The sequence below is a fragment of the Grammomys surdaster genome, unplaced genomic scaffold (assembly GCF_004785775.1).
Source record: "Grammomys surdaster isolate TR1022 unplaced genomic scaffold, NIH_TR_1.0 64, whole genome shotgun sequence".
Taxonomy (NCBI): domain Eukaryota; kingdom Metazoa; phylum Chordata; class Mammalia; order Rodentia; family Muridae; genus Grammomys; species Grammomys surdaster.
The window spans coordinates 13,443,849-13,460,875 of NW_021604566.1; the positions used below are offsets into that span (position 1 = coordinate 13,443,849).

The 17,027-nt window shown below is 42.2% G+C and overlaps 1 protein-coding gene across 3 annotated transcripts in view; it reads left to right on the forward strand.

Moving 5' to 3' along the window:
• Nucleotides 1-16,702, forward strand: part of Slco5a1 (solute carrier organic anion transporter family member 5A1) — a 114,731-nt gene extending 98,029 nt beyond the window's left edge. For 2 of the 3 annotated variants that reach the window (XM_028770229.1, XM_028770246.1), the window contains 4 exons: nucleotides 6,551-6,710; nucleotides 8,594-8,835; nucleotides 11,622-11,686; nucleotides 16,148-16,702. In XM_028770229.1, the coding sequence (XP_028626062.1) occupies nucleotides 6,551-6,710; nucleotides 8,594-8,835; nucleotides 11,622-11,686; nucleotides 16,148-16,608 (928 nt within the window). In that variant the 3' untranslated portion in view covers nucleotides 16,609-16,702. The remainder of the gene's footprint in view (nucleotides 1-6,550; nucleotides 6,711-8,593; nucleotides 8,836-11,621; nucleotides 11,687-16,147) is intronic. The other variant, XM_028770236.1, reaches the window with a different exon arrangement.
• Nucleotides 16,703-17,027: the final 325 nt, after the last annotated feature.

Here is a 17,027-nt window from a genome sequence, read left to right on the forward strand (position 1 = left end):
ATGGATGGATGGATGGATGGATGGATGGATGGATGGATGGATGGATGAGTGGATGGATAGATGGATGAGTGGATGGATAGATGGATGAGTGGATGGTTGAGTGGTTGGGTGGATAGCTGGGAGGTTGGATGGTACGTGTGAAGAGCTAGATATCTCCAAAGGATTTTGTTCATTTATTATGCTGCCCACTTAATGAACCCTTTTAATTAAATACAGTTTTTCCTTCTTTAACTTAAGAAATATTCCTCCTACTATAACTTTACCTTTTTTCTTTGCCTCTGTCTTAGTCACTGCTCTATTGCTGTGAAGAGATAACATGACCAAACAACTATTATAAGAGAAAGCACTTAACTGGGGCTTACTTACAGTTTCAGATATCTAGTCCATTATCATTGTGGCAGGAAGCATGGCTATATTCAGACAGGTACTGGAGCAGGAGCTGAGAACTACATCCTGATTGACAGATGGAGATAGACTCTGGGCTTGGCATGGGCTCTTGAAACCTCAAAGCCTAGCCTCAGAGACACTTGATCCAACAAGACCATGCCTTTTAATCCTTCTAATCATTTCAAATAGTTCCACTTCCTGGTGACTAAGCATTTACATATATGAGCTTATGGGGGCCCATTCTTATTCAAATCTCCACATTCCATTGCCTGACCCCCATATGCTTATAGGAATATCATAATGTAAAAATGTGTTCAGTCGAACAGCAAAAGTTCCCATAGTCTACTGCAGTATCAATGCTGTTTAAAAGTCCAAAGTTCAGAGTCTCTTCTGCGACTTATGGCAACCTCTTAACTATAATCCCCTGTAAAATCAAAGTAAAAAGCAGACACTTCCAACACACAGTAGCACAGGATGTACATTAACTTCTTAAAAAGAAGGAAAAGAAGCACGGTGAGGAAATACTGGACCAAAGCAAGACTGAAAACCGGCTGGGCAAACTCCTAATTGTACGTCTCCATGACTGATGTCAAAGAATTCTTTAAATAGCCAACTCTTTTCAGCTTTGTTGGCTGTAACATCCATCTCTCTCTTGCGCTGGTTCCACATCCAGTCTGCAGCTTTCCTTGACAAGCATCACACAACTCTGGCATCTCTAACACCTTGGGATTTCCAGTACAGTCCAGCCTTCACTTTCATAGCTTCATGGAATGGCCTCTCAGGGCCTCCATGCAGAGACACCCCTGACACGTACCTGGCCTCATCAGCTCTTCTTAGCCATGGAGGGAGATTCCACAACCCTTTTCTCATATCCTTGACTCTAAAGCCAGAACCATATGGCTGAAGCTGCCAAGTTCTGCTACTTGCTGGGACTGGAATTTGGCATCTTTGTTCAATTACATTTGTATCAGTTTTCTATTATTTATGGCTTTCTTCACCACTTAAACTTTAATTCTTTTCACAAGCTGGAAGCTGAGCTGGGTGGGGTCTTGCCCTGAGCTCACCACTCCCTTTATTCCTTTTAGCATCAGGCTTTTCTTTAAACTTCTTAATCTCCTTGAGCACTGGAACTTTGTCTTCCACATTACAGTTCCTGATGTTCCTTTTCTCCTCAAACTGTACATTTTGCAATTTCCCTTGCTCAGCTTGCTCCTTTTCATTATAGACCTGCATAAGAGTGACCACTAATGACCACAGGACAGAATCAATACTAGGATGTCTTGAAATCTCTGCCAATGTCATTAATCCAAAGCTCTTCAATCTATCCTCAGACAGATTTTTCTTCCTTCCTTGCTTCCTTCCTTTTTTTTTTTTTGACAAGGGCAAAAAGCAGCCATAATTTTCTCCAAAATATCACAAGAATGGTCATAGTCCATTGTAGCTGCTTGTATTACAAATGCTAATTATGTTCCCCCAAAAAAACTGCTTACATGAGAGCATCTACATGTAGCTACTGGGAACCTGCCTCCACTTGGTTCTGATTGGTAAATAAAGATGCCAACAGCCAGTAGCTGGGGAGGACAAACAGAGGTGGGATTTTAGGATCTCCTGGGCTTGGAACAGGGAAGAGGAAGAAGGAGAAGATTTTCCATGCCAGGAGAGTGTGGAGGAGAGGAGAGATGCCATACCTCAGAAAAGTGCAAGACAGAGGGGCATAGCCACCATGTGAAGGAGCTGAGAGAGAGGTTGAGGGAGAGGGAGAGGGAGAGGGAGAGGGAGAGGGAGAGGGGGAGGGGGAGGGAGGGAGGGAGAGAGAGAGAGAGGGCGCCACTGTGTTCTGCTCCACAGAGCAATGAGCTCACGACTGTCTGCTTGCAACTGTCATGAAGCTTGCTGCTAGTATTTTGTTTCTCCAATAGCACATGATTTTATTCCTTTTACCTATAATCCATATTTATTTCAAATGTATTTTTAGAAGATCTGGAAGCCAGACTCTGTATCTTACCTGCTTTTTTTACAGGTCTCCTCAAGTCTTCTAGAGCCTTTGCTTAATACCATTGTGTCCTGCCAACCCCGACTCAATTGCTTCTTAGTCCTCTGGCATTGCCAGGGGAAATTATGTAATTGTGCTGATTGACTCCATAACAAATTTATGAGTTCCAATGCTAGCAGGCCCTCATCTTTGCCGAACAATCCATTATTCTAGCCATGGTCAGCTTTCTTCCCCAAACTCATAATGGTTCCTTTTATTTTTGCTTTGTAATCCCTTTTCTCAAGTCATTTAAATCTTACCTTAGTTTTGTTTTTCTTAGTGGGCAACCAGCTCCATGTTAGTGAGAAAGTGAGGTTTCTACCCCGGTTTCCTCCCAAGCCATCTTGTCCAAAACAGTATTATTCTCAAAAGCAAGTGTTAACTTTATTGTTTTCTAGCTGTGTGACCCTCCCACCCCCCACCACATACAGTAACAATCTGCTATTGCTGTAACTTGGCTGTCTTCTGTGTACAATTGATGAAACCTTCAATCTCAGCATGCTGAGAAGTTAAAATATCAGAGGGGAGAAAGTGAGACACCACCTCCTCCCATATCCAGCCTCCAGCTTAGAGCATCTGGCTATTGTTAAACAAATGCTAATTGTCTCTATTATGAAGATTATTTAAGACTCATGTTTCTTTACATGAAGGTGAACTTAGTGTACATTTCTTTCTTGTCCCTGTTCCCTTTCTTTGAGATCATGCAAACAACTCCATTTGTGCTAGAAGGCAAGAAGATGCCAGGCCTCTGCTCGTACACAAGAATGTTACTCAGTGTTGCTGAACCTCATTAGATCTCCATGTAAATATGCATCTTAGAGCTGAGTGGTGGTGGCACACACCTTAAATCTCTGCACTCAGGAGGCAGAGGCAGGCAGATATCTGAGTTCTGGTCTACAGAGTGAGTTCCAAGACAACCAGAGCTACACAGAGAAACCTTGTCTTGAAAAGCCAAAAGCCAAAACCCAACCAAACAAAAATGCATCTTAGGTACATCACATCTGACTGTGATCATTTGAGAAGGATCATCTTAGAGTGCCGGGTACTGCAGCAGGGGTCCAGGGGTCTTGGCATTTACAAATTGATTTCAATGACATTTGTGGATTTGGGAGGAGATGTCAGGGGCTTATACACTGAAGGCCTAAAATCAGCCATAGGCCTAAAATCAGCAATAGGCCTGTCATACATGTATACTAACACCAAGTCTTGGGTCTCTGTTGATAAACACTGAAACAAATGGGTATAAGCTATTGTAAACAGGCAGCTTTTGTGGAAATTTACCAGCCTGAGTAGTCATAGACCTTGTAAATAGATAGCCTTGGCAGATAATACCAACTTAGATAAGGACAATCGAATCATAGACAGAGCCATAGCGACCTGTCCCCTGAACCCTTACCCAGACGATACCCTGTTCTGAAAGATATTTGTATTCCCCCTGAACACCCACACTCCAGTGTCATCCCCTTCCCCACATCCTGCCTTTCTGTATTTATAACCCCTGTGTGAATGAGTATAAATTACAATTTGAGAAAAATAAATAAATTATAATAAAAAAGAGTATTGACCCTGCTGCTGCTGCTATTATTATTACTATTATTATTTGAGAAAGGATTTTAGTACATAATCCTGGCAATCCTGAAAATTATGTAGACCAGGTTTGCCTTGAACTCACCACCCATGTCTTCTGAGTGCTAGGATTTTTCACTTGTGTGTGTGTGTGTGTGTGTGCATGTGCATATATCCAATGGGTGGGGTTCCTGCAGAGGACAGTCGACATCTTCCTTGGTAGGAATTTGAGGCGGTTCTAGCTGCCTGATGTAGGTGCTAAGACCTAAGCTTGGGTCTTCTGGAAGAACAGCCAGTGCACTTCACTTCCAAGCCACCTCTCCAGGCCCCTAAATCACTTTTTACTATTGCAATATTTCCCTGAAATAGACACCAACAAGACAGCCCTGAGAAGGACGCTGTTGTCTGTGTGATTGAAGTATACCTTGATGTTGGGTTCAGGTTGTGCCTTTTGAGTGGACAGTCTCATAAGTGGCAGGCACTTGTAATGTGTAACTTTTTACACATGAAGGCAGAGTTGGCTGTCAGAAGGAAAATGCCAAGCAGCTTCTAAATAGTAGCAATACCAACTGTTGACAGGGAATTGAAGTCTGTCATTTTTAGTGACTAAGCACACAGACTAATAAAAGCTCCTCTCTTTTGTCATGGCTTGCAGTTTAGTACTTGAAGTGTTGGTGAGGTGAAGCTATACCATACAGCACACTTCCACATGTCTATTGTTAACATGGCACCGGTCTTTGAAACCCCTATTTTATCATCTTCAGAATGTGCTTATTGGTTGGGCATCTCATCTTCAAGCACTACTGACACTTGGGCTAGGTACCTGTCCCTTGCTGTAGAAGGCAGAGCTTTCCTGAGCATTGTGCTGTGTTTGGATGAATGCTTGTATAACCCCAAACATGTCCACAGTACCCCTCAGTTAGGACAACCAAAGCTATCTCTCACCCATTGTCAAAAGTCCCCTGGGTTGGAGAACAAAATTGTCCCTGTTAAGAACCACTCATTTGAATTATTTCAGTGTGTATTTAAACATTAAACTTCTTGATACTAATAGTTTATAATGATTGTGTCTTGAGTTAGATTTCTTCTGTGGAGTGACTGGAAGGAGGAACAGATTTATTTGGCATTTGCTTTGGTAAGGAGATTTCTTGATGCAACTGTAGCACAGCTTTGGATTTGGTTCACTATCCAGTTTGAGTTTGAGAAGCCCTAGAATAAGCAGCATATGTACTGTTTGTACAGCAATACATGTGACTGGGGTGGGCTATGCTAGGTTATTCTAGCATAGTCACTGAAGCTAAGTCCTGACACAACAGACATTCCCCAATATTTGTTGGGTGGATGGACAGTAGATTATGGAAGAGATGCATGAAGCACCTACTCTGCTGATCTATTTGGCTTTAGGAACAGCATTTTATCAGTACTGCATAGGAATGGTGACAAAGTGACATAAGAGACACTCTCATTCTTCTGTGTCCCCCTGGACCCAGCCTGTCCCTCGTTTACTGCCAGTTTATACCCTCTCCCCATTTTGTGCCTTTATATGTCATCTCTCTCTTTATAGCTATGGTTTGAATGGATTTCCCTTGGGTGGAGTTTCTTGAACGTACATGTTCTATCACTTTTTTGTATCCAGCACAGTGACTCTATTGGGAAACAAGGCCAGCCATGTTTGACTGTGAATTGCATTTGGGCATTTCTAGTGATTTCTGTTTAATTTTCCTTAGTCATTTCTGTCAAGCTAGTGACAAGATTCCTAACAAGTCACCATTGCAAATGTCTTCCTTTTGGTTTTCTAAGATTACTGTGTTCCCTTGTAAATTAGTCTAGAACAATTCAAGTTTTTGATGAGTAAAACCTACACTGGTAACTGTGGCTGATAGGTGGATTTCATGGCTATGTGCTCACAATGATTTTAAAGATTCAATAATGAAGTATACTTTTTCTGTTTCATAGTTCAAAAGGTCAATGTTTGAGTTGAAAAATATGGTGATTAATTTGATTGGCTCATCATGTAACGTATATTGAAATAGCACAATACTCCACAAATGTATATAAGTATTATAAATATATTATATTATATATATTATATAATAAACTAAGGTAGGGTGTGTGTCTCAGTGCTAGAATTCATGCTTTGTGTGCATCAGTTGCTGGGTTTAATCCCCAGTGGGCCCCAAATCAAATAGAATGAACTAAATCGTCATCTAGACTTGTTAAGGCACAGAACCAAGTGTTTCCCAGCAAGGATCTATGAGGAGTCAAGTCACTGGACTCAGGCATGAGATTGGTCTGTTGATGAAGGGGGAAACTGAGGTTGGGGCAGCACAGATAATTATTTTTAAATCAATTTCATCTATTTTGATGAAAACAAAAATATTTCTTCCTTATGCTTTGTTGTAAATTTGTGGAAATATCTATAGAAGGTTATTCATGCTATCATACATTTGATTCATGGGATATAATATCTCTAAAATAGACCATTTGCTTGCTGCCAAGACTGTTTCCTTATAATTCTGTTCTCAGTCTTGCTTAAGTTTTTCATTTTCTCTTTCTCTCTCTCAGACCTTCTCTGACCATGCCCCATAGGAATCTGACAGGAAGCTGTAATGTTAATTGTGGTTGTAAAATACATGAATATGAGCCAGTCTGTGGGTCAGATGGGATCACATACTTCAACCCATGTCTGGCTGGCTGTGTCAACAGCGGTAATCTTACCACTGGGGTGAGTAAACTCTGTAAGTTCCTCTTTTATCATGAGTCCAGTATCTTGAGACAGGTGAAGGAACCCCAGGGACCCACGATGACTTCAGTTTCCCTTGTTCGTGAGGCTCCAAATAGCCCTGCGGGCACCTCTGAAAAACACCTCCTGAGAGGCAAATTGTGCAGGGCTATCACTTTTGTCAAGTGTGCTGGCAGGATCTGGGTGTGGATCTCTGGTCCTCATTAGCTGGCTCCTACTTTGCACTCATGCCAACTCAGGGAAACTTGATAAGGCTGGACTCCGGGCTTCCCATTTGTTCCTCTGCCAGGATCTTTGTAATGGATCTGAAGGTCAAGGTTACCATAATTGGCACTGAAAAAAGAGATTAGAGGCTGTGGAGGCTGGTCTGATAAGTGGAGGCTGTGCAGATGGACGATGACCATTTTTCATAAGCCTGTCAGTTAACTTTCTCCTCCACTCCTTAACTTCCAGAGTAAAGATATTTCTGTCAGCTGAAGAATAGTCTATTTTGAGAATTCTCTCTCCTGTGAATTATAAATAGGCTTTAATACTGTGGGAGGTTTTTATATTCTACTCTATTCTTTACTGAGCCCAATTTGGCTGTTAGCATGAGGACAGGCAGGAGGTGATTGCCCTAATTTAAAGGTTAAAATGCATTTGCTTTTTCTGTTCAAATCTAGAGATTATACCATTGACCTAGAGTTTAGGGGGTGCTACTTTTATTCTGAATTTGAAACCAGAGAGCAACATGGAAATTATTATTGCTGACAAGTTCTGGAGTGTGACCCTATTGAAGTCACGAGATCATTTCTTTACAGTGATCCCCCTGTTGCATGGCAGTGAATGAGACCTTGTGGGCACATTGTTATATTATTAAGGACTGGATTCCTTAATGGCCTAAATGGCCAAACACTCCACACCCAACCTGCTCTTACCACTGTTTTAAGCAGTTACCATGAGAAATAGTCCAGCTAATTTTCATTTAGTAAAAAGTAACATAATTGGCAAAGGGTTAATTGGCCCATTTAATATTTCTTATTTTGTTTTGGTAACATCAAGTAACTTGAAGAAGAGTCCTGTTTTGATCACTGTGTCTGTGCTCAGTAGACACAATGTACAGTTATAGAGACTTCCTTTACCCTCCGTCTTCAGTGCCTACTAACAGCATGCCCTACATCAGTAAGGCTCAGATATGTGTTGGAGAAAATGAGCAATCAATTTGGGGCACAGTAGGGTTTTCAGACAGCTGGAGTCTGTCAGAGTCCAGAGAACTGGGCCAAGCCTACAGTACAGACTGAAGTGATGACAACTCTATCCTTCCTTGTGGAGGTCACCAGCCTGCTTAGGGGACTGAAAGAATGACAGACTAGAGTAGCCAGTGGGAAGTCCGTGATCACTGGGACTGAAGCCGGCATCCCTAGGCCACGCTGCTCTACACATCAGAAGCCATCATACTCGTGTTAGGAGTTTAAGAGATGCTTATTTTAGGACTCATTGTGTGTTCAAATGTGTACTAGGGGCACTCTGGTGAGCACAAATAAAAATCAAGCTGGTTTCTGTTTTAAAGGCTTCAACTGGAGAGTCTACAAGTTCAACAGCACTACAAGCTGTGTGTATCGGACTCCAGATGAGCATGAGGCATCCCACAGAATTGAGGTTTGAAGCATCTTAGGGAAGTTTAGGGTTAAACAGTCTAGCTAGCAAGTTTTGATATTATCAAGGCAAACATTGACCCGTTAGTGCTGTTAAGAAAGTGTTTTATGTGAAACATTTCACATTCTTTAAAATACAATAGTTATTTTTAAGCATTCTAACTTTGTCAATATTCCAACAGCAGGCTTTATCTTTGATCAGCATACAACTTATCTTTATTTGCTACTCAGGTCCGAAATTACACAGAGTGCACCTGTGTCCAAAGTCGACAAGTGATCACCCCACCCACCGTGGGCCAGCGCAGCCAGCTCCGAGTGGTCATCGTGAAAACCTATCTCAACGAGAATGGCTACGCTGTGTCTGGGAAGTGCAAACGCACCTGCAATACCCTCATCCCCTTCCTGGTCTTCCTTTTCATAGTTACCTTCATCACAGCGTGTGCCCAGCCATCGGCCATTATAGTGACACTCAGGTGAGAACAGCACCAGGCAGTGAGAGAGAACATATTGCAGGAGGAGAGAAGCTAAGCAAAGCGTGGGGTGGGGTTGGCGTGGGGGGGGTGGGGGTAGGGGTGGGGGGGGGAATAGGAAAAGCTGCATGTAGGCGGGCACCCATAAATGTTCTTCTGGGCTTAAGGGAGAGCTTTTATTTCAGAGAGAAAGGATGGCTGAAACATTATTTTTTCTAGAATTTTTTTTCAGCTGGGCACTGTTATTATTTATCAAACTTTCTTTCCAGTGCTTTTAGTGTCTGAAGCCTTTGTGCTATGAGGTTAGACTTCATGAGTTGAAAGCCACACGTATGGGGCCTGAGAGATGGTTCGTGGTTAAGAGCTCTGAATGCTCTTCCAGAGGACCTGAGTTTGATTTCCAGTACTCACACACATAACCTTCTGTAACTCCAGTTACATTTGACACCTTCTTGTCCCCATCACAGGCACCAGACATGCAAGAGTGCACATATATACATGTGGGCATACACCTAAATTTAAATGTGGAAGGAAGGAAGGAAGGAAGGAAGGAAGGAAGGAAGGAAGGAAGGAAGGAAGAGGAAGGAAAGAAAGAAAGAAAGAAAGAAAGAAAGAAAGAAAAAGAAAGAAAGAAAGAAAGAAAGAAAAAAGAAGAAGGAAAGCAAGCCATTTCTATGTTAGCTTCAAGAAAACCAGACCCTCAGGAAGGGCAAGAATACTTTGGCAAAGTGACTAGATTATGAATATTGCAAAGGGTATTATCTCTGGCTTCATGGATAGTTAATACTGCACCTTTGGGATCAGTGAGGAATTATGCTGGGCTTGCATTTCAAAATGCTGAGTTCATTGATTTTACTGTTGTATAAAGTCCTGGAACTGAATCAAGGACAGGATAGACCTGGAAATCTGAGCTTGCGGTTGGTCAGGTTGGGATTTCATTGCTGTATAGCATATCCTGGTTGGGATTTTGTCTTGGTTTGGTTTGGTTTGGTTTGGTTTGGTTCGGTTCGGTTCGGTTCGTTTTGGTTTTGTTTTTTCCCTAGGCGATGCCTTGGAAGTTACTTTTGTTTTGTTCCATTCAGATCAATTTGTTATTACTTGCATTAAAGGCTGTGTATATGTGGCTCTGCATACATGACCAGGTAGGAAAGGACACTGTTGGGAAGCCTGAAGAACACACTGTGGATTAGAGGGAGCAGGGATGTGGTGAAGGGAGAACCTGAGGAAGGGAGTCCATTTTTGCTCTGTCCTCCCCCTCCCCCACAACCAATTATTTCAACCCCACAATGCAGGACAACTCACCAGAAGCACCATGCTTGCTGAGAGTGTCAGCTTGTGTCACACACACCTGGCTTCTTCCTCACTGGACACTGAGATAGACAGTTCCTGAATGGAAGAACGCAGGGCATGCAGGGCTCACTGGTTTACTCACTGTCAGCAGATCTTGATGGAGTAGCCATGTATACAGAGCTGGCAAATCACTAGGAGACACTTATCTGAAACATCTCATTCTTTTACCACTGTAATTCTGTGAGAAGTGTGAAGTAGACTCTATAAAGGTCATCTCATTGTACAGATGTTCAGAAGTGTTCAAGCATGGCAATTTATGAGCTGACTTCTAACACCAAATTTCTGAAGAGGGGGGTCTTTTAATCTTTGCTAATTGCAAAATCAATAGGTTCCAGTCTTTTCACCACATGGGGATTACGTAGAACATCAATTTTCAGGGAGAATGTGGCTTGCTGAAGCTTATTCTTTCTCTGACTTTTCATGTATGTGTATGTGTGTGTGCATGTGCGTATGTGTATGTCTGTAATTTCTGCTTTTACTTTGACTTAATTAGGATTTCTATTGTGATAAAACACAATGACAAAAAAAAAACAAGTTGCAGAGTGTATTTGGCTTATACTTGTACATTATAGTCCATCATTGGAGGAAGTCAGGACAGGAACTCAAACAGGGCAGAAATCTGGAAGCAGGAGCTGATGAAGAGACCCTGAGGGGGTGGGTGCTGCTTACTGCCTTGCTTCTGTTAGCTTGCTCAGCCTGATTTCTTTTCTTTTTTCTTTTTTTTTTGTTTTTTTTTTTTTTTGGTTTTTCAAGACAGGGTTTTTCTGTATAGCCCTGGTTTTCCTGGAACTCACTCTGTAGACCAGGCTGGCCTCGAACTCAGAAATCCGCCTGTCTCTGCCTTCCAAGTTCTGGGATTAGAGGTGTGTGCACCACTGCCCGGCTTTCAGCCTGATTTCTTATAGAACCTAGGATCACCAGCTCATGATGGCACCAACCACGATTGAATGGGACCTTTCCCATCAATCACTAATAAAACACTCTACAGCCAAATCTTATGGAATATTTTCTTTATTGAGGTTCCCTCCTTTCAGATAATTCTAGCTTGTGTCAAGTTGACATAAAACTAGCCAGGACATACTTTCCCCCCAATTTTGGAGGAATTATGAGAGTGGTTTTTGTTGGATACACTTTCAATCCTAGAACATTCTTACAAACAGATAAAAAGAGACTGCAATGGTTAGGATAAATTTTTACAATTTTTTCTTAGTTGAAGGGATTTGGGGGGGGGGTCCCATTTAGAGGCGCTTCCCCTTGGAGACATCTCCAGCCTGTGATTTACTAAGGGAATCTTAGTTGGTGATGTTTAGTATATTCTAGTGAATTAAATATTCTGGGAAGGTACCTGCTTTGCTTATGGTTCTGCCTAAGGCAGGTTTGACTTAACAGACATTGTCTTGGAACCATTGTTCTAAACCGATTTCTTCTTCTTCCCCAAGGTCTGTGGAAGATGAGGAAAGGCCCTTCGCACTGGGAATGCAGTTTGTTTTGTTGCGAACACTTGGTATGTCCCTGAATTTCCAAGTGTGCCCTTAATTCCTCTTTACAGCAGGCAAATGCTATGGTCCTTTAAAAACAGAAGTTGAGTTACTTGGTAATGGTTGTAATAGAATCTGACAAGATCAAAGGACACTTCTCTATTTTTTTTTATTTCAACTAAAAGTTGACAATTTCCTTTTGACTCTGAATACAAAGGTGTACAAAATTCCCCTAGAGTTTTAAATTGTAAGAAATCAAAATCAAGAGCTTTGTAATGAGTTTGTTATTTTGGTTTTTAGTTCTCTTGATACCTTGTGACAGGAATGTGAGGGAAACCGGATGCATTTTATTTGAGACACTTTCAGGCCCTTGCTGTTTTAGTGTAATTTTTATTGGCTTGTTTGAAGTGTACACTTGTCGAGTTTTCTGAGGCAAAGATCTTAAAAGGCAAAAAAAAAAAAAAAAAAAAAAAAAAAAGAGGTCACAAAAGTTCACAGAGGCTTTGCACACCAAGAAAAGCTCTGTGTGAACACAGCAGACACTAACACTTAGGAAACTCATCATTCCTTTAAGCTTTGGGACCTAGTGGGACCACCCGCCCACTTGCCCCGCCCCCGCTCATCCTGCCTGACTGTTTTGGTTTTGATGCCCATCAGTTGACTTCCTCAAATTCATGTTCCCTTAAGTGCCAGTCTCTCGTTTTCCTCACCTGCTGTTTCCCTTGACTAATTAAAACCATTGTCCATGGGACAAAGGGGGAAAACTGGTTTGTTTTTCATTCATGGTTCAGTTTTGAAAGGTGAAATATCTTTAAATGGCCTCTTTTCTGAGGTATTCACACTCCCTGGAATTCTGTTTGCAGTGAGTGTGAGTTGATGACTCTGAGGTCAAAGCTGACTACTTTCAATAACTTCCAGCAGGAATAAAGAAGAAAAAACAAAAACCTGGAGTGGCTTCTTTGGTGTCAATAAGACTTGGAAAGTTTTTGAAGATTCTTTTTTGCTGGTTAAAGAGGATTTCAGATAAAATAGCACCCAGTTAGGAATTATGCTTTTGTGCTTTTTGCCATAAACCGAAAGGTGCTACTTTTGTTGTTTAGGGGTTTTGCATGTATTTCTTTCTTTCTTTCTTTATTTTTTACTGGGTCTTGCAATGTGTGTAGTCTTTGCTGTGGCCTGGAATTTCTTTTTTTTTTTTTTTTTGGTTTTTCGAGACAGGGTTTCTCTGTATAGCCCGGGCTGTCCTGGAACTCACTCTGTAGACCAGGCTGGCCTCGAACTCAGAAATCCGCCTGCCTCTGCCTCCCGAGTGCTGGGATTAAAGGCGTGCGCCACCACCGCCCGGCTGGCCTGGAATTTCTTAAGTACATACTTTCCATGATGTCCTGCCTCTTCCTCACAGATGTTGAGATTACAGGTGTACACCATATTACCTGGCTAAACAGATGTTTTCAGAGACAAGAATTTGTCAAAGTGATGATTGAGTTAAAAAAGAGAGAAGAAAATACTTACTTTGGCTCTATTCTCGGAAGGGAGTTGGGTTATTTGATATGAATTTGGGGTAAAGATGAACCACCTGTAGAATCACCAATAAGCCAGGAAAGAATAACACCTGGCGAATGTTACTCAGCACAATTTTGTCTTCATTTATATTGTGTGTGCAGAAATATAGTTAAGCTAACCACCAAATTTGATTTTCCCCAAATTAAAAAAAAAAAGACTTCTCAGTTCTTTAAGAAACTTACCATCTGGGCTGGTGAGATGGCTCAGTGGTTAAAAGCACTGGCTGCTCTTCCAGAGGTCATGAGTTCAAATCCCAGCAACCACATGGTGGCTCACAGCCATCTGTAATGAGATCTGATGCCCTCTTGTGGGGTGTCTGAAGACAGCTACAGTGTACTTAAATAAATAAAAATAAAGTTTAAAAAAAAAAAAAAGAAACTTACCATCTAATCTTACTAGTAGGCTTCATTTTAAAGATTTACTTTTATTATTTTTAATTGTGTATATGTATGTATAGCTGTGTGTAGGTGTGGGCATGGGAGTAGAGGTCTCTAAGGAAGCCAGGGGCATCAGATACCCTGGAGTTGTAGTGAGGGTGGTGGTGAGCTGCCTACATGGGTACTAGGACTCTAGCTCACGACTGGGAAAGTTAGCCAACTCAGCCACTGAGCAGTCTCTCCAGCCCCTAGACTTTATTTTCAACAGGTACAAATTACTTACAAAGGCCGATTCACAGGCCCATTCATGAGATCTGAGTTGTCCTGTTTCACTTCATTCCTCTTTTTTCCTTTCCTCCTTCCTTGCCGCTTTAGTGAAGCCAGCTCTTAGTCTGTGCATGGACCATTCATGGGCTGCTATAAAAGTTCTTAGGATGCAAAGCATAAAAAGGAATAGGCTCTGTATCAAGGAGTTTCTGGGGTGACAAATGGCCGAGGCTTTAAGTTGAGTGCTCGTTGGAAGTAGATAAAGTAGAGGTACATGCAAGACACAGTGGCCACAGAGCGGTGCCCAAGAGATCCAGAGATTGAAAGGAACGGCTCTTAGGCAAGTGAATGGGTGGGGGCACAATGTTGGCAAAGAGTGTGTAATGGAATCTTATGTAGTAAGCTTGCTTTCCTGTGGAATTGGAAGAGATGTCTGTTAGACACAGCCCAGACAAGAGACAGCCAACTTCTCCTAGGATTTTCGAAAGCTTCAAAGATGAATTGTCGACTCTGATTATCTCCACACACCAAGTACCTTTGTGAAGTGAAAATCTGAAGTGTCTTGTTAGCTGCAGTGGGGTCGGAGTGTAAGGCACAGCCCTCTGAGGCATCATTCAGTGGTCTGACAGGCTCCTCCCAGGACCTCCACTTAGGAGACACAAGTCTCTTCACTGAGCTACAGGAAAGAATCTCATCATGGGTCAGTGAGAAGTTCAGAGGAGTTTATTAAGAAGACACCTGACTAGACTTGAGCATGGCCTTTCTGCTGGAGGCTCTTAGGACAAAGACAGTCCACACCGCTGTGTGGTCCTGGCCCTCCCCGGAGAGTTGGAATCTAGCATCTTATAGCAGCCGTGTATTAATTTTAGTGGCCTTGAACCTGTTTAAAGGGCTTCTAAGAAACAGTAACATGTTTTTCAGTAAATGAGATCAGATGGTGGTTTTGAAGTTCATTGGATGGGGTTATAGACTGATAATCAAAACTATAGATCACAGGATTGAAAAACCTCACTAGACCCGATCACCATGGAGTTAAGACATGTTTTGATTATAAACAAGGTCATGGTCTTCTCCGTGATATTCTCAATAACCAACAATAGCAGGTGTACAGCTGACAAGGCTGGAGGATCCTTTACATGTAGGCCTTTTGCATGCTTTATTCCTGGTACTTTAACATTCTTTTTTGAAACATCTCTTTTAAAAGAAATATTGTCTTTATGTAGGCAATCATTGTAGTGAATTTTGTTAATTATATTGAGACTCTCTCTCTCTCTCTCTCTCTCTCTCTCTCTCTCTCTCTCTCTGTGTGTGTGTGTGTGTGTGTGTGTGTGTGTGTGTGTAGCTGTTGGTAGTGTGGGACTTTTGTTGAGGTCAGAGGTTGGCATTTGGACATCTTCCTTAATTGTTTTTCTACCTCATTATTCATGTATATATTTATTGTTACTGGATCTCACTGGATACTTCCAACTGGCCTGAAACTCACTATGTAGACCAGGCTGGCTTCGGGCTCACGGAGCTCTTGCCTCTACCTTCAGAGTCCTGTGATTAGACATGTGCACCTCCATACCTGGCTCTACTTTAGTTTTTGAGGCAAGGTCTCCCTTATCCTGGACTAGTTTGAACATTTTGGCTATGTTGGCTGGCCAGGGAGCCTGAGGGTTCCCCAGCTCTGGAGTTACAGACACGTGCCGCTGTGATCACGTGGGTTCTCACAATCTGCATGCTGATCTTCACGAACACAGAGCAAGCACTTTCCCTGTCGAGCCACCTCCCCAGCTGTTTGTTGTAAAAATGTTGACTTACAGCTTCAAGAGACTTAGACCAGACTCTCTGTTCCCTGGTCCCCATAACATTCCGTCTTTTTGTCCTGGTCCAGTCTGACTTAAGGGTGTCAAGATCCAATGTTAAGTTTGAAAAGATTTTGTGTTCGAATTTTGGGCAATAGGCAGTTCTTTCAACTCAGCTAAAGGCTTATTGTGAAAACTTTATCAAGTGTCTAATGTAAGGACCTGGTACCCATAGGATGCAGTAGCTACCTTTTTTTTTTTGTCAATCTAAAAAGCACTAATACATTCTGAGTTGTAAAGTGGAAGATGTTAAGTCTTTGCTGTTTATTTTCATAAGTAAATTGCAATTAGATGAAAATGTCTTTAACAAAATTCAATTAAACAAAAGTCATTCTCTTGGCACTGACAAGCAAGCAGCTTGCTTATTACAAATGTGTTTTCTCTTACGGGATGTGCTATATCTTTGTGTTTCTTTTTCTCCCCATGACTGCAGCATACATTCCTACTCCGATTTACTTTGGAGCCGTGATTGACACCACCTGTATGCTCTGGCAGCAGGAATGTGGAGTGCAGGGCTCTTGCTGGGAGTACAACGTGACATCATTTCGTTTTGTCTACTTTGGCTTGGCTGCTGGCCTCAAGTTTGTTGGCTTTATTTTTATTTTCCTGGCCTGGTACTCTATCAAGTACAAAGAGGACGGATTGCAGAGGCAGAGGTGCAGAGAATTCCCACTGAGCACTGTGAGTGAGCAAGTGGGCCGGCCCAGCAAAGCTGAGAAATACTCCTGGGCTACATCATGTCCAGCCTTCAGCACCCAGGGGGAATTCCATGAAGAAACTGCTCTGCAAAAGGGTTTCCCATGCACCACACAGACATATCCTGGACCTTTCTCAGAAGCAATAAGTTCCTCTGTGGACCCTGGGCTGGAGGAGAGCCCCGATGCTGCTCTGTAGTGTCCCTGCTGAAGCCTGGAGAAGGAAGCCTGTTTTGTTGGTTGAGTTGAGTATGGCAAGTTGAGAAACACCTGTGCCTTCTTTCTTTTTTTAAACCTCCACAGACACAATCCTCAAACCAACAACACTCAGTATACACAGCCACTGTTGATGAGGGCTGGATACCTCAGCAAGACTGACAGCCTTTCCCCTCTTTTCTCCAGGGAGGAGCTTAGCTAGATCTGTCGTCATGTCTGCTAGGTTCACTTTATGTTCCTGCTCCCGTTTGGTAGAAGCCTGAGGTCCATGGTTGACCATGGGAAAGGCTATGACCACACATATCATTAGCATACACTCCAGATAAAGGTGAGCTTGACCATGACTTTGTATTTGCAAGTCAGAGTTTTTAGATTTGAACACCTACTGTGAGTTCTGCAGCA